Source organism: Gymnodraco acuticeps, unplaced genomic scaffold (genome assembly GCF_902827175.1).
Source record: "Gymnodraco acuticeps unplaced genomic scaffold, fGymAcu1.1, whole genome shotgun sequence".
In the NCBI taxonomy this organism is placed as follows: Eukaryota; Metazoa; Chordata; class Actinopteri; order Perciformes; family Bathydraconidae; genus Gymnodraco; species Gymnodraco acuticeps.
The window spans coordinates 550,071-577,770 of NW_022990526.1; the positions used below are offsets into that span (position 1 = coordinate 550,071).

The 27,700-nt window shown below is 41.4% G+C and overlaps 1 protein-coding gene across 1 annotated transcript in view; it reads right to left on the reverse strand.

Moving 5' to 3' along the window:
- wnt6b (wingless-type MMTV integration site family, member 6b) overlaps positions 1-18,433 on the reverse strand; it is a 28,040-nt gene extending 9,607 nt beyond the window's left edge. The window contains exons 1-2 of the mRNA XM_034227230.1: positions 17,819-18,433; positions 7,323-7,543 (exon numbers count right to left, since the gene is read on the reverse strand). Coding sequence (XP_034083121.1) covers positions 7,323-7,543; positions 17,819-17,898 — 301 coding nt within the window. The 5' untranslated portion in view covers positions 17,899-18,433. The remainder of the gene's footprint in view (positions 1-7,322; positions 7,544-17,818) is intronic.
- Between the last annotated feature and the right edge of the window lie 9,267 nt (positions 18,434-27,700).

The window sequence follows — 27,700 nt, forward strand, 5'->3', positions numbered from 1 at the left end:
CAGCTGGTTACTCCTTTGATGTGAAGTATTGAAGATTAATGGTCCAGGACATTTTCTAAAGGATTATGTACCTTGTGTTCTTTAGAGAGATGCTTTCAAGGAATATTATAAAAACTGTATATCAATGCAGACAGATATCAGCTTCCTGACTGCAACATACATCAAAGCTTTGAGGTCATCGATATGGTGGCCGACAGGTGCAAACACGCTACAACGGTCCATACACTTCCATTAAGAAAAATGCGTTGCACGTTCACAAACGATGCAAATTTAAAGACATAAATGTGCCAAAACACATGCAAATAAAGAAACATCTTCACTAACTTGATAACACATACGCATCATTTAGAAAACATTCTCCAACTTGACAAAACATGCACATTGTTTACCAAAACACTGCAGAAAAAAAAAAGGTTGCAAGAAGCTTTTAGCCTTTTTAGCTTTTAGCCGGCCCGGCTAAAATAACTGGATGGCCTACCTGCCTGTCAGCCTTCCATCTGTGCACAAACTTATCTCGTGCCCTCATTGGTCATGTGCACGTTCGTGTGTGTTGGAGGAGGGGCTCTGTAAGGAAGTGGCAGATTTTTCCCAGCTGTGTATTTTCAAATTCTAGTGCACTCGAGCTGGTTTCTCCAAAATTACCTACCCCACCTTTAAGTGACGCACACAGCTGGGACCGGAGCACTTGGTGACATTTGGGGATTATAAAGTAAATACACTTGGCCGACTAACTGTTTTCCTTTATGCATCGCTTTCAGTAAAGGCTAAGTTTCATCAAGTTGGTGAAGATGTTTCTTTATTTGCATGTTTTAGGCACATTTGTGTTTTCATAATTGCATCGTTTGAAAATGCAGCGCGTTTCTCCTAGTGGAAATATTTTGGGCCGTTGAAAAATGCTTGACTGTCGCCGGCCACCGTACATATATTCCGATAAAAAGTGCTCCAAAAAAATTGTTTTACTCATCTAACTCCAATTGTAAATATCCTGATAAGTTGACAATGAATGTGTCTTAGCAAAAAGCAACAAGATAAGCACCCTAAACTTAAACATTAAATGTGTACACCTGCATATCTTAATTGTTGACTTTTCTTTCCACTACAGGAACATTTTAAAAGTTTAAATCAAAAATGTTAAACGGAAATATGTTTCCTAAAAAATAACTTTTTCCAAAATGAGAAAGCTTTGATGTTCTAAACAAGCCACAAATAGCAATTCAGTATTGACTGTTATATGACATCATAGATTAACTAACATTATTGAGAAAATCTTAATGACAGGTAAGCACACATTTCCGTTCTTCCAGCAATGTGACCCTAAGTGGGTTTAATAACAAGCTTGACACATTTTCTTTGTACATTAATATTGGTTATTTCCTGTTTGTTGACTAAACAGAAAGATAAAAGCTCTCTAGCTGGCAAAGAAGAGACAGGCAGCTCTCTATTAATCTAATCATACAAGAGAAAAACCAACACAGTAATTGGAGAGGACCCAGCGCTGACCCGGCATTAGTTATATTACAGACTTCAAAGAGCCGGAGCAAGAAGTTCAGAGATCTTAAGAGAGATGTTTGGAGAAAAAGGCAATTTTAGCTGATATTTTCAAGCGTGCCCAATCTGATGAAACAGCGAGTCAGTCAAGTGTGAATACGTTTGGTCTGAAATACAACAGCAGCCCTTGTCTGTTGGACTGACATCAGACGAGGATCTGACCTCAAGTTGACGTAGGCCGTCAGCTGTGGTCGTGAGGTTGTTGGTTCAGATCCTAAGGTACTCAAGGATGAAAAATTGGACATGACAATATTTGTAATCTGTGACCGGTCGATCGCGGGGAGATTCCCAGTCGATCGCGAGATGTGTCTAAAAATAGAACAACAATATTCGGTTTTATCGTTAATGTCCTATAACATAATCTTCCTGTGCCAGAAAAATGCACTTGAACGCATCAAAGCTTTGTGATTGGCCGGCGTGACCCCATGTGTCGGGGCGTGGCTGGTGGGCAGTGCACTAGTTCGCTGATGTTGTCCGTGTCAACAGGAGTGACAGTCCGCACACACACAAAACCGCAATTATGGCAGAAGCAAAAAAGCCCAAAATATATAATTTTCACTCCGAGTGGGAGGATGATTATTTTTGTATCTATTCCAATTCAAAGTCCATCTGTCTCATCTGCAATGCGAGCATGGCTTTATCGAAGAAGGGTAATTTAGGAGCGGCATTTCAAAACAGTGCACAAACGCTGCGAGACGGAATTCCCTCCTAATTCTGCCCTACGCTCCCAAAAGGGGAGGGGCCTGAAAGGACAGCTAATGCACAGCAGTCCATTTTCACCAGGCCTAACAACAAGAGCAAGGCTGCTACCAGAGCATCTTATCGTGTCAGTCACGTTCTTGCGAAACACATGAAGTATTTCAAAGATGGCGAAGTTGTGAAAGAAGCATTCCTGGAGGCCGCCGACGCGCTTTTTGGGGACAGTAAAAATAACAGTAGCATTTCAACATGTTTTTGACATAATAAAAACTCAAGTTGGATACCGTTATTAATCAGCTGTAAGTTTTTGTTTGTTTGAACTTATTCATTATAATTATTGTACAAAATGGTATAAGAATGCAAACTTAAATTGATTATAGTCCATTATCAATTCAGGTTAAGAAACTAGTGTTGCTTGCATCCTATTTTTAAAGGCATTTATTTTTATACTCTACTAAAATGCAACAAAAAAAGGGTTTGATTCTATTAATGTTGTCTTTTTTATTGCACTTTGGCAGCAGATTCCTGTGTAGCTTCAGATCTGAGTTGTCTTATTAGTAAGCGTAATTTATACTTTTGTAGCAACACTATTTTTATATAATGGCAAAGAAAGGGTTCAGAGTCTTTTCTTTTTTCCTGTGTCATATGTGGCAGCACTGTTCAATGTTTCTTGAAAACATTACCCACTGTAGTGTGACGTGTGAATAAACTCCAACTCTGTATCAACAGCACTGTTGTGTAACTTCAGTTAAATACTTGTATGTGTGTAGATTAGAAATAGGTAAGATAAAGGATCTGCAGTATTTTATGAAGTATTAATCGTACAAAGGTCAGTTTTATACAAGTAGAAGTGTGTATTCACCTGGTAGTAGGCTGTCAGTAATGGCCTCTCTATTTGGACTGGTAGATCTCGGCAGACTGGCAACTTTAAAAGTAGCTCTCGGTTCAAAAAAGGTTGGGCACCCCTGGTCTAGGTGATGGGTCAAAAATCCATAGAACTGAGTTACATACTGGTTGTATTGGTATAACAGAATTTGGTTGATGCTGATCCTTATATTAATATTGAACTGATGGATAAAGGAGTGGTATTGATTGCCACATCTTAGTCTTAGCCATGAGGTTGAATGTTTTCTTTAAGTAGGTATAGATGAGAGCAGCACTCCATCACTGCACAGCAGGGGCGGATCTAGAAAAATATTCATGGGGTGGCAAGAGGGTGGCAGGAGAATTTCAGGGGTGGCATCCCCTGGCAGAAGTATATGCTGATTTAATCGCAGTCATATCAATTAATGTTAACTTGGAAAGCCACAATATTTATTTTAACTCAATAACATTAGGTGACATTATTGTGGCACATCAGTAAAGCCTAACATATAAATATATAAGGTGGCAGACATCATTGAATGAATTTTAACTGAACAATAACTGAATGACTTTGTCTCACTCTTAGACCAGCAGGGGTACCAATCTATGCAGACTGCTGCAATAAGTACATTAATTAACTGTCTCGTCGATGTTTGTCTGAATGAATATGATACTATTAACAATCATATTATTCATATCAGCTGTCAATCACTGTTATGATTCACATATTCAGTGTTATTATTAAATAAAATATATTTTTTGGAGGAGTTAATGATGAATGTTCCACAAGATGCTTGCTCACCCTCCTTCAAATTTGAAAGACAAGTAATTACTATGATATATCAAAATAATCAAAGGAACAGTTCAGCGCCCCACAACTTCATTGCAAACAGTTACAACCTTGACTTTACATCAGAAAGAACAAACATTAAAGAAGTGACTAACTGCATCAGTTAGGGTTAAAAAACGTGTATTCAGCTAAAACATATACATCGCTGCAGTTATTATCCAGTGGAAAGTCCTTACCTACTGGCCTAGTTAAATCAAAGTGGTTACTTTCTGTTGGCTGGGCAGTGAAGTTTTACACACCGTCTTATTTGACTTTCTCAGGACTTAAAACTGTTTTTCATAAAGAAAAATATATATTTACACACGTAAGGTCATCATCTTAACAGTTTATTATGCTCATCGAGTCATCCATGAGCAGAGCATCAAGTTGGCATGCCTATTACAGCTGAATGTGGCGATTACCATCTTGTTCAGCAAAACGCCTCACAAACTTATTAAGATTTAAAGCTATGGTGCGTTTTGATTCAATGCTGAGTACAGCCTGAAGAACATATCGAGGATTAAAAAACTAATGTCACAACAGGACTTAGAAAAGCTTGTCCATGCTTGTATCTTTAGTAGACTCACTCGACTACTGCAATAGTTTATTCACAGGACTGACAAAAAAATCCATCAGAAAGCTGCAGCTGATTCAGAACGCTGCTGCACGTGTCCTCACTAACACTAAAATAGTGGATCACATCAGTCCGGCTCTGAAATCTTTACATTGGCTTCCAGTCGGCCAAATAATTGATTTTAAAGTACTATTGCTAGTTTTTAAATCATTACATGGTTTAGGACCAAAGTATATTGTTGAACTCCTGCATAATTACGAGCCATCATGGTGCCTCAGGTCTTCTGGGACGGGTCTGCTATCGGTCCCAAGAGTAAAAACAAAACATGGAGAGGCAGCATTTAGCTATTATGCCCCGACAATCTGGAACAAACTACCCAAATCATGCACGTCCGCAGAAACGCTTACTGTTTTTAAATCGAGACTAAAAACATATCTCCTTGGCTGCTTTAAATTGAGCTGCTCATATTCGCACTACAGTATGCCTTTTATTGTATACCTGCGGTGTTTATTTTAATTATTTTATTATCTTTGCTTTGTAATGCCTGTTGTAAAATGCCATTATATATGTGTTTTTACTGTATATATTCCTAAAAAGTATTTTAATTTGTTTTGTAAAGCACTTTGAATTGTCGCGTACAGAAAAGTGCTATATACTGTAAATAAACTTGCCTTGCATTGCCTTACAGCCAAACTTGACAGGCTCTTCTTTGTCATTGTAGACCGCAAATACCTCATTCCTTCCGTCTACTTGGATCCGAAATGCTTCTCGTTTTGCGCTGTCCCCCGTTCAAATGAAATCGCCGCCAATCATATTTCCAGGCTCACGCCAGGGCCGGGACAGGGGTTACAAGTAGGGGTGCACCGAATGGGAAATTCTTGGCCGAAACCGATACCGAAAATAGGAAACAGTTGGCCGAAAACCGAATGCCGAAAGGCCGAAAATGATTAATAGAAATATATATATATATATATATAATGTATACATTTTTTACCAATGTTGTTCAGCTACCTGATTATGGAAATAGACATGATTATGGCAAAACTTAACTTAAATAATAATCACTATTATGGGTCCATAAAACATTTATTCAGCACTTTTGAATGCATACAGTACATTTATATATGTCATGTATTATTGCTAAAAAACATGATATCGCAGTCTTAGTGTCGCCAACTCGTTTCTAATATGCAAAGACAACAAATGCGTCTATGATGTATTTTCGATCAGACGAGATCTCTCTCCCCCGTCTGTGTGCGAGGGGGCGGGGCAGTTTACACACACGCAGCTGCTACATGCAGCGGAGCACACTGCGGAGATGGCGGAGAGAACGCGCTCCGAGGTGTGGTTAAACTTTACCCGTCTCGATGTGGAGAATACTTGTTACCATAAGTGCAATAAGAGTTTAGCATGTAAGCACGAGCAATTTGTCTAAACATTTAGCAAAAGTGCTCCACATGCAGACGGAGGAATGTACCGGGTTCGACTGTCTTTCTAGCAGCTCTGTAGCCCCATCCACGAGTAACGTTTCCACGTCAGGTGTTATGTATGCTAGCAGCAACACACGGAGTTAACTCAATGATACAAACATGGGTTAATGATTAGAGGAAACTGAGTTATTTAGTTTGTTAAAATTTCAGCTATTCTGTTTACAGTCTGTCATCAGATTATTTAATACGATTTGTTAAAGGCTCAGGGAAATCTCGATGACAAAGGTCAATGTCCCCCCCCCCCCTGTGAGCCAGCCGCGAGCATGGTCGCCGCGTCTTTATTACGTCATCACAACAACACGTTAGGTTACCAACGTAAGCCTGTTCTGACATTCGGTGATTTTTTTTCGGTGCTAAAACCCTTTCGGCCGAAAGCCGAAAGGGCCTTTTTAACCATTTTCGGCCGATAATTTTCGGTGGCCGAATATTCGGTGCATCCCTAGTTACAAGGCTCGCATCTTGTGCTGCATTCACTTGCACTCGGACATTAGAGATTTTCTCTCATAAATGTCCGATGAGCCACAACTTTTCTTTCAAAACAAAGCTGCCAACTGGGGTGGCAGCTGGGGTGGCAAGGCATTTTTCTGAGGTGGCAGCTGCCACCCCGTGCCACCCCGTAGAACCACCACTGCTGCACAGCACACCCCCTTTTTGGTGAAAACAAAACAGAAAAATATAGTTTCATCATGTCTTTAAGCTGCTGTGAAGTGTATTGCATGTTATTCAGCAAAAATGATCCAGAATTACGATTTTCTTTCCTTCCATTTGAAAAAAAAGGACAGTAAAAAAAGAGATCTTTGGCTTGAAGCTATCCACAGAAAGGACAGAAATCGTAAACAATCGGAGCCTGTCAGTCAATACTAAACGTCTGTGGAAAACCACATCATGAACAGTTGTAATGTTAAAAGTCAAAGTAAAGAATGCAGATGCCGCATTCAATTATAAAACCATGGAAACCATCCATAATTTAGATTCACTAGACATTCACCATACATCAATGCAGATCATCGATCTCCAATGACATTGTGTATTTGTTTACCTGGCTTATTTGGTCTCCATGTAGATACAAAAATGCTGGGTTTTTCTAAATATTTTTGATTGAATTGTTAAAGACCTCAGAAGTTGAATTTACCGGCAGTCAAAGGAAAGTACATATTTTCACCCAAACAGAGGCAATGACGTAGAGGGAAAGTACCCAAGTAGGTTGCTATCATGTACAAATTGCACTCCATACTAGACAATAGGGGGAGTATACGGGGGAAGAAATTATGCACGAAAGCATTTACCAAAAAGCAAAACACATTCTGTCGGGACTTACCTTGCTGCAATATTTTGCCAAAATACTTGTTGTGGCTAGTGCAGTTCCAGCGGCGGTATCTGAACTGGTACTGGCACTCCCTGACGCCCAGCCTTGCTCCTTTGGCCACCTCACTGACAATCTCTGGCTGAGTTTGGCACAGCTCAGCCTGCTTCCCTGCCAGACGCTTCGCCTTCCTGCAAATGCTGTTGGGGTCCATCACCAGCGGACTGCCGACAGCCCTGGGAAAGATACAAAAATGTTAGATAGAATAAACAATTCTTACAATATCATGAAAACATGTCAAAGTTTTCTTGGAATACATCACATCTTAACTTAGTCACTGACCCTAACCCTAACCCTGCAAGTGGTGTTAGTTGCCTACCACCCTGAAAAAACGTTAAACTATGTAAGAAATAATATAATTATCCCACAGTATCATGATAACAAGTTACTACTTTTTTCTTGGTTAGCAACCCCTATTAACCTATTCACTGACTCTAACCCCTAACCCTTATTCTGCAAATGCTGTTGGGTCCATCACCAGCTGCCTACCACTCTGGTAAAGTTTAAGCATTGTTAGAAAGAATAGGACAATCACGCTGTATCATGATTATAAGTACCCAATTTTTTCATTGTAAGCTACACCTGTTAACTTAGTCACAGAGTAAACAATGTGGCTTCACTCATGAACGGCCACAAACCAAATGCAAGCTAAGTCCTTCCTGCGGCTGCTAAGCCTGCCAACTCTACCCACCACTTCTCGGCTGTGGCAACAATGTGCTTCTTGAATAGGCACGTGGGAGACAACAGAGCACAGATTTTCCCAAAGGCGTCTCAGCTCTGACGTCAGATTCATAAGTCTGTATTTCACTGTTGGACAGAGCTTTGGAGAACTGTGTGGTCCTCACAAAGTTGGAAGTGAAACAGTTGGACGTCTCTTCACAGACAGGCAGTTGATCCTAAAGTTAATTTTGGTAAACCAGGAGATTTCCCGACGATACAGCCTCTCTTGAGTTTTAGTAGCAGTTAAGAACTTCACAGCTTAAACCACACATATTTCTCAAATAAATAATACACAGATGAAATCCATCTGAATGAAAAATGTACATGTATTTGAAATATATATACATCTTGTATTTGATGAAAACAGACCCTGGACCTTAGTAGCTTTGAGAGATGACTGTATAAAATAAAGATAAATAGTTTATTCTAACTCTTAATGGGAAAATGGGCTTGGCTCTGCCACTTGGAAGCACTGCCAGCGTCTGTGGCCACTTCAGTGGAGTAACAGGAAAGTGGCTTTATGAGATGACTTTATTTCCATTATGTTTCTCCTCTCCTTGCCTTAACTGTTATCCACTCATCCCCTCTATGCTGTTAACTTTATATACACTTAATTCCTTTTCTCACATCCTTTCATAAACTCCATCTCGCTCTTTCAAATCTTCTCCACAGTGGATTGTTAGTCACTGAATCTCAGCAGATGTGATCTTTAACTTAGGGTTTTACTATGAAAAAGATGTCAGGAGGGTATGCATGACATTGAGTGGGAAAGCAAGAGTGAGAAAAAGACTACCTCATAGCCTTTAATTCAGCCTTGTCCCTGTTAATCGCGCCGCCTGATATCATTCATCTGCACCGAGAGTTTATTTTAAGAAGCAGAAAAAAAGCCAATCCCCTCTCCTGGCGGTCTGATTCCGAGTTACACACACACAGGCACATTCACCCTAAACCCTCTGTTTTTGAAGGTTTTGACAACCTAACCATCTTCTTTATAAAGCTATATAATGTCATCACGTTATTGAAATCAAGCACCATTCACAGGGATTCTTGTTCCTTCCTCTTAGCTGATAACATTGCAGAACAGAAGGATCCAGAGGAGGCCCAAATACTGTTATCCACCAGGACATAAACATGTGATAACGGCAGATAGAATGGATTTAAGTTATGGTTTCCATGTAAAACCATTCTTATAATTCAACTTGTCTGAAGATTAGGGGGGTTACATTTTCCTAATCATACAGTACGAGCAATAATATGTGGTGTATAATGTGGAAATGATAGTAAAAGATAATAGGTGCATTGGCACAAAAGCCTGCACCGTCTGCAAACACACACTCACACACACACACACTCCAGGGACACCCACTGCTGCATTCCTTCTATGATAGTGTGTTGGCAACATCGCTATGGAAACAATGCTGTTTTTGCAATACAGGTGTTCTGTATGTACACTGTGCATGAGCGTGTATTTATTTTCAAATGTGTGTGGCAGTCACAAAGATAATGAAATGATACAGACTGTCTGTATGTGTTAATTAGTGGGTACAGGTACAGTACTTAGCAACGCACACTCCCTCTCAACAACCACTCATTATATACCCACTGATATCAGGCTGTGTGTTTATGTGTGTAAGGCAGAGAGAGACAGAGAGAGACCAATGTAATGCATGTCTATACAGTATGTGTAGATTTTTATGGATGTGAAAAATACAATGTATTTTTATTGTGCACGTGCCATGGGCAGCTCTGAGGCCAGTTCTGTCAGCAGCTTACAATAGCCAGCCTATTTTTTTACAATGGGAGGTGTAGAGTTGTAAAACAAGCGAATGTACTGGATGACATTTGGGTGGAGTCCTGGAAGCCAAAGACAGAACGAGTCAGAGGGCTTTGACAACGGGAGTAAAATATATGTTTGATCTCTGTTTGCGAAAAAGCAAAACCAACTGGTTGAACTAATGAAGACATATAGCTGTTGGTCCAAGATTAGATGCATCAATATATTAAACTGAAAAATGTATCCGTATTCATTTTGTCATGAATTGTGGTATCCACTTTATTACCACTGCCAAGGAGCTTATGTTCTAGGTTTGGTTTGTTTGTCAGCAGGATTACAGAAAAACTACCAGATCATCATTATGGTGGAAAGATGTAGCATGGGCCAAGACAAAATCCATTCAATTCTGGATTGGATCAGAATCACAGGGTAGATACAGGCATGACTTTTCTCTTAGGACAGCTTTGGCGAAGGTCTGCGCTCTCCAAGTGTCCTTTCTAGTTTTGAATGATTCTCAAAAAAGCGGACAGATTATATATTAAACATTTTTCTTTCTTTTGGTTCAGTTTACCTGATTGACATTCGTCAGTGGATATCAGACTTGGAGATTTCTAAGTGTGTAGTATTGTAGTATGTATTAGGAAATTGTATAATACATCATACATCTGTTTAGCAGTACCTTCTCTTTCTCTCTAAACACAAAACATGAAAAATAATGTCTTACGTTGCATCACTTACAACTAAATGAATCTTCGTTAAACTGCATGAGCAGCTGCACAACAGTTATAAAGCGATTAACAATTGACCTTTTCTTAAGTATAATTACAGGGTTGTGTGAGTTATAATAATTAAGATAAACGGAGTACTGATTTAGGCATGTACTTCAGAACAAAATTGTGTAACCTTTTTGACACGGTGGGATGAAATCATCCCTTTATTTCGGTTGAAGGCCATTTTGTTAATCCCCATTGGACTGTCTGTATTATAAGTTTAGAAACTGGGAGTTATCTTAGTGGAATGGGAATGTAGTCTGAATCGGAAACTGGAGTGAACTGAGGTGGAAAAGCTCATTGCCGGCGCCATACCCAAAACTGGGGTGCGGTGATTGGATAATAGGATGACAGTAAGCGCCTAGCATTCTTGCCCTTGTTTGGAGGTCGGTACATAAGAGTGTGCACCCCTGCGAGGTTGAAAAGGACATGGGAATACTTTGTTGTAGACTCCAGAAATGTGCATGTGCCAGGTGCAAAGAAGAGCATAATTGTTTTTAGCATAAGACATTCTCTTCACTTTTTCTATGAAGCAGTAGTGGACAAAAAGCTTCTCTAAAGTAATATTGTGTTTTTCTTGTACTGTATATAACTGCTGGCTTGATTTGAATCCTAGAAAAACCTTGTGTTTTTTCCTGTTCAGTGCAACTTCTATGAAGATAAGAAAAAATACTATCTACTGCATTTTAAAACTCTGAAAGGGACCATTGTTCTATTCTAGAAAACTATATTCTAGAAAACTCAGAATAGGATGCTTAAGTGGATGCTTACGTGTGCACAAATGCAGGTTGCACACAAAATCCTGAATATACAGCAAACACATGTACATCTATCCAGGCCTCACTTCTGTGCAGGCATGCAAAAAGATAAAAGCACACTTGGATAAGGAACTACAAAGCCAGGCAGTAATCAGATCTTCTTCATGCAAAGTGCCAATGTCATTTATGAAACATCTCTTGAACAGAAAACCATGCAACCCATTGATAGTATCAGGGGCTTTGAGGAAACATTGTCTTGCATGAATAGCTCTTGATGATGATAAAGTTGCAAAACAGAGACATTGGGTCATACAGTGAGAGATAAAACAGGATAAAGTCAAATAAATACCCAAATGAAATGCTGCTTTCACCTGCTACAAGTTAACAGTCCAATCAAAACCCTTTGGTTGCCTGTATTGCTTGGAAATGTTAATGAGATCATGTCAGTGATGTTAACATCTGTGACTGTTTTTCATACTGATGTTGTAAGTTAGGGCAAATTACTTTTTCAGTATTTTCTGAGCCCAGAGGTGGGTCAGAAAGAGATTAAACGTTGGTGCTCAGAGCCACCTGAGTTTTCATTAACGATCTCACAGCACCATAGATAAAGTGCTGTGCTGTACGGGGCCCTTCTTTTTTTCACACCACCTACGAATGAGTGAATTTCATCCCTCCTTAATCCCTCAAGTATGCTGGAGATGAAGACAGTCACGTCAGGCGTTAGTCTGAGACGCCAGCGTGAGAAAGAATGAGAAATAGTCAAAGAAGAGAAAGCTTAAGAGAGGGTGTCAAGAGACAGAAAGAGAAGGTGGGGGGTCCAGTGTGAGATAAGAATGAGATACAAAGACATAAAGCAATGATATAGATATTCAATTCTAAACAAAGGTTTGAACTGTCTGGAATCCTAAAACAAAGGGTTGTGAACAAATTCACCTTGCTGTCCCTGTGTTGTTGTGCCTTCAATAATCAATTTCCTGTTTACTTGACCTGCAATCTGGAACACATCAGTCACTTTTAGACATGTCTGATCATGTTGTTTTTACTGATGTAGAACACTTCTGAAAACAATTAAGTTCTCAGCATTTAAAAAGCCAAAGTGTGACCAAGACGAAACCAACACCACCAAACCAATTTCACAAAAGAAAAACAACTCATTTGTTCTGTTTTAATAACATTGGTACAATGGCACACCCAAAAGCACTGAGAGCTAAAATGATCCAAGAATGGATCTATTCAGATACAAAGTAGGGTCTGGAAAGGTGCGTGGTTGTCATGGTGTGTGAAGCAGGTAGGACCCAAATGCAGATTAAAGTGCAAATTCCTTTATTTCAAGGCTAGGTGAACAACAAAGACAAAACAGAACACTCACCGACGAACTAGTCATGACACAAGACGAACCGACAAAGACAGAAAAACCAGAACTTAAATACACACAAGACTAATCACACAAACAAAACACAGGTGAGGAGAAAACACAGGGGCCACAGGTGAACACAATCGGGTAATCAGACACACCAGGGAAACTAACGACAGGGAACCACAGACAATTCCAAACAAGACAAAACACAACGCAGACAGAAAACCAAAAACAGATATAGACAAGACAAAACACCACAAAGACAGATCGTGACAGTGGTTGTTTGTTGGGCAATGAAGGAGAGCAGAGCTGGAATGACAACTTGATATAATCGTTCTTTTGTTAACACATGGGAAGCTAAATAGGTAGAGGAGTAGCGCCTCTGCTGTACAAAATTAAAACACGTGTTTTTATTTTGCATTAAGGGGCTCATATCAACACTGTCTGTCTTTTAGTGTCTTTTAAATGATTTTCCAAGTGAATGTATGAGTAGGGCCTAACGATAGCACGTGTTTCTTGTAAGCTAGCTTCGGTATCAGAGATGCTACAGAGATCTTTCAGAAAATCAAGTGGGATGAATATGTGTAAAAGTAATGAAAACACTGCAGGTGGTTTACTTGCAGATTTCTTACAGTAGCTTTGGGTCAGAAAGTTAAAGTTCCTCGAAGCTTCAAGTGCCAATCATTTGACATTAGCTGTAGTATCATGGTCATTAGTCTTTAAAACATATATTTGAGATATAATTAAGCATTAGGTGGTCATTTTCACTTTGAGACCTTTTACCAAAAAAATTCAGGGGCCACACATGTTAGATTTGTTTTCCAAAGGTTATGGCATGAATAAAAAAGAAATGATCTTAAGTCCCATGCTGTTTCTCCCCAAAAAGAGATCATTTTTTTCAATCCGAACAGTTCACACTATCTAGCTTGTTCACTATTTTAGGCAGTATGACAACTGACAGAACATTAGAAAACTGTAATAAAACCAATGACATGTAACAGTAAGAAAGATACATGATTAATACAATAGGAACTCCTACTTTAAACTGAAATCCAAAAGGCATCAAAACCCAGGCTAAGCTAACAGAATCTTAACGTTAGCTTACAAATGTAACATTAAGATTTCAAGCAGGCTCAGCCAAACCCAAATCCGTGAGTTTGGCAACAGTTTTTGCCCTTCTTCGTCGAATTACAGACATATTGACATTTCCTGGACCATTTTACCCGCTAGTCTACTGTATATACTTCTGACACTGGAACAAACATATATAAAGTATGAAATCCCACAAAAACCAAAAAGAGCGCAAACACACACATAGCCACACACACATAAACATATTTAATTCACGTCCCTCCCTGATGCCAAACCCACATCGTCATTTAATCTTTATCTGTACCCATCTCTCTGGTCCTGATTAAACATCTAGCTTTTCAGACAAGATAAGATCTGTTACAATGAGACTCTCTTCTGGTAATGATGGTGGTTCTGACTATAGAGGCTATGTGGGCGTGCGTATGTGTATAGTATATTTTCCCAAAACTGTATGACTGAATGAGTGCATTTGTTCATCTCTGAGTGCATGTTAAACTGATTAACGGGCATCAAAACATGGGCTAAGCTAACGGAGTCTTAATGTTAGCTTCAAATGTACAGTTCAAGCTGTCTCAGCTAACCTCAAACAATGAGAACAGTTTCTGCCCTTCTTCGTCAGATTGTAAAATACTTTGATATTGTTGCCATAAATTGACCATGCCCATTTAGCAAATCAACCTTTATTTCGATTAAAAATTAGTTTGTAAAGTTTTGTGATGGAATTTTGAACAGTTGCAACACTATCACACTAACAAATTATTTTTCTCAGATAGCAAACGGAGGGCGGATGTACAGACAGACAGTCAAATATAAACATTCTTGTGTGGCAGTTCCCTCTACAGTAGGTGTCTCCAGTATGACAAGATACAAACAAAGGAGAAAGATGAAACACACACAAACTGCTGTGTGTGTGCACCTGTAGGCTTGTGGCACACTCCGGGCGGGCGGTTTGCCAAACTAGGTCTGTGTGACAGACCCACACACACACAAACACACACACTAGTTGGCCCTCCTAAGCACTGCGGTCAAAATCAGTATAAGAGAGCAAAGGCATTCCTCACTCCTCTGAGTCTCTGCTCTCAGGCCAAATGATTAGAGTGCTTCTAATCAGCAGAGGCTCTGAAAGGACAGCTATCTCCCCGCATTTCATCTGCCTCACTCGCCGTCTCTCACTGCAGCTCTCTCGCTTTTCCTTCAGCGACAACCTATCTGTATGATAGTACGGCTAAAGAGACATACAGAGACATTGAAGGGGAGCGAGCATGAGACAGAGAAAGAGAGATGTATCGATGGTATGTCCAGCAGCTTTCAACAGAGAGCATCATTGTCCTGGCAGAACCCGGGAGCAATCCACAGGTGTATAGCTTCACCCTAGCTGCACCCCTGTGTAGGAGTGTGTGTGTGTGTGTGTGTGTGTGTGTGTGTGTGTGTGTGTGTGTGTGTGTGTGTGTGTGTGTGTGTGTGTGTGTGTGTGTGTGTGTGTGTGTGTGTGTGTGTGTGTGTGTGTGTATGAGTGTGTCTGTGCAACAAGTGAGTAGGTGAAAGAAGATGACAACGCATGTCAGTGGGAATAAAGAGGAAGTCATTGATTTCTTAGTGTTGATTCCCTTAATCCAATACAGCTTTATTTAAAATGAATGTCTTGCAGAATGTGCTGACCATAGACTGCTATTACAGATTAAATATAGTTTAACAAAAGGGTCTGTGAATCAAAGTTTCTTACGAATTCAGTAACCAATGTGTGTTTTATTCTCTCTTACCCAGTCTTTCGTGTCTTCCAATTAATCCTTAACCATTGTTAAACAATGCTGCGTATAAATGAATAACTCTTTTGTTTGTAGGTAAAAGGAAAGTATGTTATTACCGTAATGTACTATCTTCTTGAGTTTTTTGTCATCTTTATTTGAATGGATTCAGGCTAGGTCTGACATGATTTTGCCCAAAAGGGTTTGAAAGCAATGTTAATGACTGACCCCTGTAGGGATATTGTTTTTCCCTACAACCCTTCACAGCTGGGTCACCGCACAGTTCAGCTACAGATCAGCACCCCTCTGGCTTAAACTGTCCCGTCTTTGTCAATAATATGTCCTCCATCTTTCCTGAGGCTGCATTTTCTCACAGCTGAAAACTGTCTCCAGTAAACCCGTCCCTGAAAATCCTTCTGAAAAGCTTCTGGAAACCAATCAAGAAATTATTCTCCAGTCGCAAGTAAAGCTACAAGAGTTAACTTAGCTTACCCTATTTGTGATCAGTCATGTTACACATCTCATCCGTATCCATGTGAATTTTGTCAAACAACTGATCAAGCTAGAATACAACAGATAAACATATAGAGCACAAACTACAAGTCTGGCTTTATTGCAGACGAACTAGCCAAAACAATGAAGAGCATTTGATAGAAAGGACGGAGGTTTACCCAGCTGAGACTGGACTGTGTTGTTTTTCTTAACAGATGCTTGCTTCGATGCATTCTTGAAGTTTGCCAACAAAAAGAGGACAAAAAATGAGGACACAAGCGTTACATGCAGGTTGTGTATGCTTGTGCACTGCATTTTCTTATCAAAGTACACCCAGGCAGATAACATGCTTTCCGACAAGATATCTTGAAACCCATGTCCACTGTCAGTATGCAACCTCACTTTTACAACAGTATGGGAGGTCCTTTCATCAAGTCAGTTATTTCACCAAGGCAATTGAGAGCAGGTCATATTTTCCTTTTCACATCCAATCAATTCTTCCTAGATCCTTACAGAAACTATCAATTTTTCCTAACAATGGTAATTCCATCTAATTCTTAAATTCCCCACAGGTTATGCGTTTACCTCACGGGTCTACTATAATGTAGGCTTTTGAAGAGACAGAATGATGGAAAACTTCACGTTCAAAGAAACATCCTCCTGTGAAACTGACAGACCATCAGCCAGTCATATAAGGACATTGAGAAGACTTACACAGCCTCTGTGACACTACAACCCACAGTGACCTTGACTGGGCTGTGAATGAACAGTGGGAGGATTCGCTGAAAGGAAGACAAAAAAATCACAAAGCTTCACATTCAAACACTGCCGCTTTGCAGAAGTTTGTGTGTGTGTCTGTGTTTGTGTGTGATAAAGAGAGAGGGCAAGACAGAGATAAATATTAGATCTTGTCAAATGAAACTCTGCCCACAAGAAGACGGTTGGAAAGATTGCACAGACAGACAGACAGACAGACAGACAGACAGACAGACAGACAGACAGACAGACAGAAAATATGTTATCAGCAGATCTGCAGGGTCTGTCTGTCTGTCCGACTGTCACACACCTTGCGAAGCTGAGCCCTTATGGATTGTTTTATGATGACATATCCACTGCGCCTAGAGGGCCACCTGACATTCCTGACTCTGAACCCCCACTACACACACACAAACACACACCACCTCCACAAATCTCCCTGTCCTCTCTCCTTGTGTATTACTGCAGGCAATGAGCAGCAGACACCTCTCTCACCACCCCTGTTCCTCTGTCTCTTTGTCCTGCACCCTGGGGACCCATTTTTCCCAGAATCATTAAGACATATTTTGACTTATGGTTAACTTTTCCATTATCTTAAGCTGTGTTTAGGTTAATATTGTTTCAAAACATGAAAATAATGATATTCTTATATTATTTATTTTTGAACCAACTAGATTATTTAATACATGTAGGAAACCGGTGTTGTTCTTCTCTTCTTATTTCCAATTGTAATGCATTCTTTAAATATGTTAGTTCCTTTTTTATATGCTGCATTGAATATATGCATCTCTGTCTTTTGACCACACTCCATAACAACGCAGACAGAATGGTCTATGTAGGTGAAACACAGAGAGGTGTGTGAGGTGCTGTGAAGGTATATCAAACATGATTAAGCCCCATAATACAAATAAAACCAAGTCAGGTGAGATCGTTTAAATATCAAGTTGACAAGAGACTTGACACACGTGGTAAATACAGAGCACTTACCACCAAAGTCCGATGATATTGACCGGGCAGAGCAAGATAAAGAACAGGGCCAGTTGGATCCGTGATAGACGAACCCTCATGGTGAACGCAGCAAATCCTCGAGGAGATCCCCCGGCAAAGTTTACAGAACTGACGAGCTCAGCCAACACCGAGTTGGATTATTTCTTAAATACATAGGAGGTCCTTGATTTCTGTCGGTAGCAATAAAGCTCACTGGAAACTGTCTGTCACCAAGAGCGCGAAAAGTTCCTCATCCAAATCCTCTTCGGTGGGGCGCATCTTAATGCGCAACGAAGTTGGTCAAGAGGCTACTGAAGAGATGTCCGCTTTCAAAAGTGTGGTTAACCTCTTCATTATCGTTCTGCACTATATGTCGCTGCACAATAACATGCTTTCGAAAAGGTCAGATGAGGAAGGAGAAGTGTCTCAAAGCCGGGAAGTCCTCGCTGACTGCGGGAAAGCTCTGGGGATATTAAAAACAATGAAATTATATTTTTGAAAAAATAATAGCGCGCTGTGCCCTGACGTACAGATTAACTTGGAGAAGTGGTTTTGGGTGCGCACCGGCCGCATGTAGAGGAGTCTGTGTGTGCCACAGTCTGTCGATGTGTTTTCTTTGGATGATAAAGGGAGGAAAAATGCGCTCTTCTTCTTCCACCTTGGTGTGACGTCGCTCCGGGCGAAGCGAAATCCTCGCTGTCACTCAGAGAGAGAGAGAGAAAGAAACTGCAATTAGTTTCAGGAGGACCCGGCTGAGAGCAGAGAGGGGGTAAACACACACACACAGACACACACTCAGAGCTGTCACACAGTGTGTTTACGGTGCACCCGAAATTAGAGTTCATGGAATGAGATGATGTCAGCGACAGAACAGGTGTGGTGGTACCTTTTTTTTAAATATCTGTGCCAACAGGCTGGCACCTTCTGAAGTCACCTGAGGAGCTCCAAATAAGCCGTTTAGGACAGAGAGTGAATACACTACTATACAGAGATGCTGTATGAGAAACCAATGCGATTTTGTAAAATTGTACAATATAAATCGATTTTAATATACCTCAACAATGGAATTATGATCAGTAGAAATGGCCATGACATGGGACCTTTAAGAAGACTTGTTTTGTGTGTTATGCGTGACTAAATGTGTGTGTGTGTGTGTGTGTGTGTGTGTGTGTGTGTGTGTGTGTGGGTGTGTGGACTGGATAGTATTATCACCTATCTGGCCAAGGGCATATCCATTGAAATGTAACACCACCATACTGTAGTCGCCCATAAAAGCACTGACACCCGACTTCGTTCCACTGCAGGGATCCAATCAATCACAAGTGTAACACAAGGCAAATTCACTAGAACGACTTTCTTTTATGAAGGCCTCGGATTTATTAACTATTGCACAAACCATAACCTTTGCTGTAGCTCATATTTAAAGTTGACAATGAAACGTGTCAACTTGATGCAAACATTTCTAGTGTTAAAAATAGGAGTCACATTTTAATCAAGGTGGAAACACTAGTTGAAGTGTCATTTTGTGCCCATAGTCCCATTCCCATTGTCGCATGTTAGATAACCTAGTAATTTCAAATATATTGACAAATTACTAACATGTATGAACCAGACATACTCTGCCATCAATGTTGTGTTGTCAATTTGTTGAAGATGTTTCTTCATTTGCATGTGTCTTTGCAAATTTGTATTTTTATATTTGCATAGTTTTTTTAAGTGAAGCATGTTTCTTGCACTTGTCGTCCATCGTTTTCCTGCAGCATCGACATCAACCTGTACAGACTTATGATTTGTCAAATGTTATTTTAATGCGTTATATTGGTCATATAATCATAGTGTGGTAATACATCTGAAAATGTGACAACAAATATGGCTATGAAAGTGCAATTCCTGTGCTTTCAAAACACGGTTCTGTCTTGGGAATTTCTTAAATTGTCCCTGTTCTGGACTTGTTCTCATCATGACATTTATATTTTCTGATAGTTTACTGACTTTTTTTTCTATGAAGCTGTTTGGCAGCAACACATTAAGCCTACGATTTCAGATTTCTTGAAAATGTATCTTTGAGCTCTCTTTTGGACATCAAATCCATTCAAATCCTAAATCAATTCAGTCTATAGATTTCATTGAAATGTATCATATCGTGGAAGAAAACAAGCTTATTGTATTGCATGCATTCAGTGTTGATGGTCGACTGTAGTAAATGCAGACCTTTCAAATGTATATTACATTTGAGTGGTTGTGACCTGACATGCCACTTATTATAGCATGCCCTTTCTCTTAACGGGGCATAATAAAGGCTTATATCTTTTTAAACTTTAGAATGGATGAGGCTTTTCACCTATCAGCTTATAAATGTATTAGCTACTGGATAGAGAGCAAGATCATTTATTCTTACTCTGAGACATTGGCCTGAACGCTTTGGTAAGTTATTTTTACACATAAATACCACATAATGTGCTTGGACACACTGTGTCATTCCGTACACATGACACCTACTGCTTAGTGCAGACGATTGTGATACAGCCTTTAATAGGAGTATCAGAATTAGATTTACCACTTTGATGTTGCCAACTGCCCCACTTACCTTTGAGCTGCATTTGGTGGTTCTTCATTTCAAGCCCTGTGTATAAAGATATTTACCATGGTGTTTGAATGAGATTTATATATTGTTCCCATGAAAAAAAACGTCTTTATTACAATAAAGATAGTTACATTTATAAAGATAGAATGTTATTTTCATATCATGATGTTGAACAACGCTTTCCAATCGTAATGTACGGTTGCCGACATGTGCAAACCACTACAATGCTAAGAAACATGCTGCATGTTCAAAAACGATGCACATATAAAAACAAAAATGTCCTTTTTGGTTTTCTCTTAATTCTCTCTTCAAACTAATTTCAAGTTGCATAAGGCGTGTGTTCACCAAAAAGGCTCTGATAAATGAATTGTGCAACACCCGCCGATAACCAAAAAGCAGGCAGACAAAGTTAACAATTAGCTTGTGAACATGACAAAGCTTTGGATATTTCTCATCATTAGTTTGTAGGGACGAAAACATGGCTGGAATAAGAGTTTATCTTTGTCAGGTCTCCAGGAACATGACTACACTTCTGCTCAACTGAAATGGATTGCCAACACATTAGCCAAAAAAACCTAATTTGGCAATACAAGCTTTTTGTGGAGTTCTGTCCATGTTAAACGTTCTTCTGGTTGCAAAATTGTTAATACAGTGATCGTCCACATGACATGAATGCCATTTGACCTACCATCAAATTGCAAGTTAAACCAGGTAGCTTGAGAAGATGGTAAAATATATTGGAGGGTTAGGGCTAGTGGATCTCCATTGTGGATATTTTCCCAACTCAACTGAAAAGTTTGAGGACAGTCGGTTGTAACAGAACTGCCAATGTAGGTCGATGATAGATTGAAGCCCAAAAAAGTCAATTTTATGAAAAGCACCATACTGTTTTTATAAATGTAACTTTATTACATCTGGTTAGGCCATTGCAGGCCTCATTCCTAATCTCTGAGCAGAACCCATAGTGGAGGATTTTTTGTTTTGATAAATCGATGATAAATTGGTTCACAGTATTTGTGCAGCTAGTATATAATTAGGCTTTTTGAGGCATTCCTCATTCACCTCTGTTGTAAGGGAGTGAATGAGACACGCTAAATCAAATATGATGCTGTTTTCATCTTTTGAAATCAGTCTCTGCTTATCTCGTGGTCATCTGGCCTTACTGAAGCCACAACATTTTTTTTACTTTGCATAACTCTTCAGAAGGGCTGCATTGAAGTATCTGTTATTACTCTTTTGCTTTGCAGAAACTATAAAGAGTTAGGTCATTATGTTCACCTTTTACATGTTCTTTCTGCTCCATTGCCCTTTTATATATCACAAAACAAGGTGAATAAAAAGCATGCAAGTGGCTGTTACAGAACATACTTTGATGTTGTAGCAGAGAACTCCACAGAGTGCTGAATTGATATGTGAACTGGGACCACCCGTAACAAAATTAGAAAGTTATGAAAATTGAGTTATCTCCCAATGAGCTATAAATAACTGTGGCATAGTTGTGAGCGTGATCATTGTACTATGCTTTGAACTGGCTGCTCTCTCTCCACATCTATCTCTCAAACACCTTACCCTCTCATTCTTCCCCAAATCCTTCTCCATTTCTCTGTCTGTCTCACTCACCCCCAAGTTCTCTCATGTCTTGTCCCTCTCTCTGCTGGTTGAGTGGTGTTTTGTTAGAGAGGGCTGATTCTTCATACTTGGCTGAGGCTTTATGGACAATAAAGCTCTGATTTCAAAGTCCGGCAGGGTGTTGGGCCTGGGGTCTTGGCTCACAGCTTTAGTTGCCTGCTGGGAGGAGACCCTGCACAGCCCCTAACCAGATGGCTATCAGCCCACATACAGTTCATATTATGCATCATGTGTTTTGTTCAAATACTTGTATATGTGCAGCTTCCTACTTCACCATCCAAGAGCTACTGAGCTGCACTGATCTCCTCAAAAAGACTCATCTTTAGTGTAATAAGCCCTATTGTGCTTTTTGGGGTTTCCCTTTCCTGTATTGTGTAATAGGTGTTTCTGCATGTAAATGGTCTGCAAAGGCTAAAATCCAAAACTCCCTCCAGAGTGAGTTTCTCTCCCACACACTCCCCCCCTGCCTGAAACACTTTGATTGGACTTCTTTGTTAACTCCTGCGACATAATGACATCACTACGTTACACTCACACTTCTATGGGCTAGCACTCATACCCATTGTAAGTGAAAGACTATGGGGCGGGACATCTCTAAGCGGTTGACCAAATCAGAAGAGATCCTGCCAGCTAACCAATCAGAGCAGACTGGGCTCTGGTTACAGACAGAGGGTGAAAAGAGGTGCTGCAGCACAGGCAGTATGAGAAAAATAAAGAGCTTTTTGAACATTAAAGCATGGAGACATGTCACAGTAGAGGCACAACATACAAATACACTGAACAAAAATATAAATGCAACACTTTTGTTTTTGCTCCCATTTTTCATGAGATGAACTCAAAGATCTAAAACATGTTCTATATACACAAAATAACCATTTCTCTCAAATATTGTTCACAAATCTGAAAAAATCTGTGATAGTGAGCACTTCTCCTTTGCCGAGATAATCCATCCCACCTCACAGGTGTGGCATATCAAGATGCTGATTAGACAGCATGATTATTGCACAGGTGTGCCTTAGGCACTGCCAATATCCAGCAACTTCGCACAGCCATTGAAGAGGAGTGGACCAACATTCCACAGGCCACAATCAACAACCTGATCAACTCTATGCGAAGGAGATGTGTTGCACTGCGTGAGGCAAATGGTGATCACACCAGATACTGACTGGTTTTCGGACCCCCCCAGACCCCCCCCAATAAAGCAAAACTGCACGTGTCAGAGTGGCCTTTTATTGTGGCCAGCCTAAGGCACACCTGTGCAATAATCATGCTGTCTAATCAGCATCTTGATATGCCACACCTGTGAGGTGGGATGGATTATCTCGGCAAAGGAGAAGTGCTCACTATCACAGATTTTTTCAGATTTGTGAACAATATTTGAGATAAATGGTTATTTTGTGTATATAGAAAATGTTTTAGATCTTTGAGTTCATCTCTTGAAAAATGTGAGCAAAAACAAAAGTTTTGCATTTATATTTTTGTTCAGTGTAAATATATCAGCAATTAAACAAAATCTTCAATTTCTCTTCACACAATACGTCTCCTTGCAGTATCAACACTAATTCAGCTGACTTTTATATTTGATCCAATTGGTAGATAGGTAGCAGTGCACAGCTGATAGACAGGGTAATTTTCAAAGATATTATAGATTTTCTTTGAATTAAAGAATGTAAATACTGAGTTGAGAGAATAGTCAGGGGTTTTGGGTGATGGGAGACACATCTATGGATTCAGAATTTCAACAGCTTACCATTAAATGACGGATATACCTTTCTGTCTGTGATGTTTTACAAATCAGATATTAATGTGTAGAACTACAATATGTGAAATAATATAGCAATATCCAGTAAAATTATGTGAAAACATGAATAAAACAACACATCTTCAGATGTTAGAAAATACACAAGTGTCCTACACTAATAATACAAAGTATAATTGGTTGTGTTAACACTTTAAACTTCACAGTTTTCTAACCCGCACCGCCTAGTGGTTAAAGCACGTTATTGAATTGTTTTGTTGAATATGTTATATTTGATGAAAACATATTAAGAGTACATACAAAATAGTGGGAAAGTAGAAGGTCAATGATAGAAATATAGAACATAAAAAAGTCAAGAAGATACTGTAAATGACCTCAATAAAACTATAGGTTACTTACCTAACCCCAGTTCTCAGAGTAACATGAAGTGAGATGTCTCACTATGGGATGCGCCTCATCGCGGAGCAAACAGAAGCATCAATCTCATTACGCCAATCCTGATTGGCTGGAGATCTTGACGTCAGCGTCAGGGAAATCACCCCCTATAAGTAGCTTGCGCCACGACGCATGCGCCATTCAAAATAAGCACCTCTTCTCGCTTCACCATATCAAGGAGGGCCGTCTGGTGAGACATCTCACTTCATGTTACTCTGAGAACTGGGGTTACGTAAGTAACCTATAGTTCTCATTCATAACACTCCGTTCGATGTCTCACTATGGGAAATTGTAGCTCCCGTATTGCCAGACGAGCTTATCTCGAAAATCACCAAACCAACCAGAACTTAACAGGTAGAGCTCTGACTCAACCAGGTGCCCAGCACTGCTTGAGTCACACTGGGAGCAGAACGTCCAGCCTGTGAGGAGGCAGACAAAAGTGAGCGGCGAGGACCAGCTCGCCGCTGCACCAATGTCTTTGATGGGAGACATCCTGGACAGAGTCCAGAATGCAGCCAGACCCTGAGTCGAAAGAGCTCGCGGACCCGAGGGTGCCTGCGAACTCTGACTCGTATGAGCCCCAAAGCAATTGCTTCCACAGACCAGTGGGAGAGCCGTTGCTTAGTAACAGGCTTGCCCTTATAAGGGTTAGCCCAGGACACAAGGGGTTGGTCATTATGACAAAGCACCCTTGATCTGTCCCTGTACGTGCGTGAAGCACGGGCTGGACACGGCAAATCCGGCCGCTGTTCCCCCGGAGGAATACAGTGGCGGGGAGGAAGCCTCAATGTCAAATGTGGTACCCGAACCGACCGCCTTAAGATAAAGGCAGGGTTAGGCTTCAACCACACTCTGTTTGCCCTGGGGCAAACTGAGTGCATGAAAACTGTACAGATAGTGCATGAGTGCCACTGGCTCGCTTGGCAGCTGCCAGGGTCAGCGTCATGTCACACTGTATTTCAGATTGTACCACTCACGGGCCAGGCCCATAGAGCCAAGCGCTCTGGGTGTGGGTGAAAGATCGCCCCCCCCCGCTTGGGACAGTATGTCCCTGCGTAGTGGGAGCTGCCATGGCGGCCCGCACAGCAGCTGATATATCTCCGCTAGCCAGTACATAGCTGGCCAGTGCGGAGCTATCAGGATAAGTGTGTGGCGTTGCTCTCTCACTCTGGCCAGAGTTGGGGGTATCAGAGCCAGGGGTGGGAACGCGTACAGAAGGCCCGGGGGCCAATTGTGCGCGAGTGCATCCACGCCTAACGGTGCATTTAGATCGCGCATCGAAAAGAACAGCTGACACTGAGCGTTGTCTTTCGATGCGAACAGATCCACCGCGGCTCTGCCGTAACGCACCCACAGCTGGCTCACAATCCTTGGATGTAGAGTCCAGTCTGCATAAAGTGGTATACCTCTGGACAGTAGATCTGCCCCGAGGTTCCTCACTCCCGGTACGTGCGTCGCTCTCAGAGAGAGGAGACGTCTACCGCTCCATAGGATAAGTTTGCGCGCCAGTGTGTGTAACTGGAGAGAACGCAAACCCCCTTGGCGGTTAATATACGATATTGTGGTCGTATTGTCTGTCCTCACGAGGACGTGATGTCCCCTGAGGAAAGGCAGAAAGCGTTTTAGGGTGAGAAACACCGCTAAAAGCTCCAGGTAATTTATGTGTGCCCGCTGGAGGTCTCTGCTCCAGAGACCCCTCACCGGGCGACCTTCATAAATACCTCCCCAACCTGTCAGACATGCGTCCGTGGTGACCACTTTCCGTGAAAGGACAGCACCCATAGGCACACCTCGTACTAGAAAAGTCGGGTGCAGCCAGTGGCGCAGTGCCATTACGCATTTCACAGTAACCATCACTCTCGTACGAGGGTTTAGTTTTAGGGCAGCCACCCAGCGCTGAAACTCCCTCATGTGTAAGCGTCCCAGTCGTACGACCAGGATGGCTGACGCCATGAGCCCCAGCAATCGCAGGCATGATCTGAAGAGAACATGTTTGCGCAGCTGGAAAAGAGCGAGACAAGCTCTGAAAGCTTTCACTCTATCCGCTGACAAGCGAGCTGAAAAGGGCACCGAGTTCAGGTGTAAACCCAGGAAGAGTATAGTCTGCGCGGGGCACAACATGCTCTTCTCTGTGTTTATTATGAAACCCAGGTTGAGCAGGTGCTTTACGAGGATATTTGTCTGCGTAACAGCCTCCTGCTCCGACTGTGCGAGAAGCAGCCAGTCGTCCAGGTAGGTTTCCAGGCGAATACCCTGTTGTCTTAACAGGGGCTATCGCGGCTTCCGTACACCGTACAAACACCCTTGGACTGAGAGACAGACCGAAGGGGAGTACTCTGTATTCATAACAGATCCCCTGAAATGCGAATCTCAGATATTTCCTGTGTGGGTAATATACTGGGATGTGAAAATACGCATCTTTCAGGTCGACTGATGTGAACCAGTCGTCTTGTCGCACGAGCCGCAGCAGAGATGTGTGCGTGAGCATTCTGAACTTATATCTTCTTAGATATTTGTTCAGAGCCCTCAAATCAAGTATTGGCCAAATTCCGTTCCCTCCCCGTTTGGGAACGAGGAAATACTTGGAATAGAAGCCGCCCTGACTCTGCTCGGCGGGTACAATAGATATAGCCCTCTTTTCTAGGAGAGAGAGAATCTCTTTCTCCAGAATATGGGCTGACTCTCCTCGGGCCTGCGAATGCAGAATGCCTGAGAAGCGAGGGGGGGTGACAGCGAATTGGAGTCTGTAGCCCCGTGTTACTGTCTTGAAAACCCAAGCAGATGATGTGAGCATCTTCCACTGCATGCTCCTTAGAGCCAGTGGAGATGTCACATCTCTTCCCCTCTGAGTCTCTATTTGTTGTGTTATGGGGCCCTCTAGTGTCTGAACACAGTGGTGCCCCCTTTCGACAATCCCCACCGACACTGCGCATGCGCATGACGGTGGTGCCTTCACAACCCCAGCCGGCACTGCGCATGCGCGTGGCGGTGGTGCTTTTAAAACCCCAGCCGGCACTGCGCATGAGCGTGACGGTGGTGCCTTCACAGACCCGCCTGTAATCCGCCTTTTGAGAGATGCCGTGGCTGCTCTCAGAAGGGGAACAGTTGACAGGCTGTTTATTGGTTTTATTGTTTTTCTTATCATTTTTTTGAGCTGCGCCCTCGGCCTGAAGCCTGGATGCGTCAGCGGCAAATGTTTTATGACAGAGGAACAAACAGATTTGTGACATGTGTTTTTGCGGACTTGAGGATGGTGTTGAGGCATCTCTCGAGGCGGCGGGAACACATTTAGAGCTGGGGAACCGTGGACTTCCAGCTCTGTCACGGAGGGGAGAAGGAGGGGCTGTCACGCCGCTCGCTTCTTCTTCCTCGCCTGCTGGCCGAAATTCTGGGTTGGCTGCGCCTGAGCTGCAGCCGGAACCGGAGATTTTCTGGGCCAGCTCGCCCTCGTCTCCAGCCTGGGCTGGGGACTCGG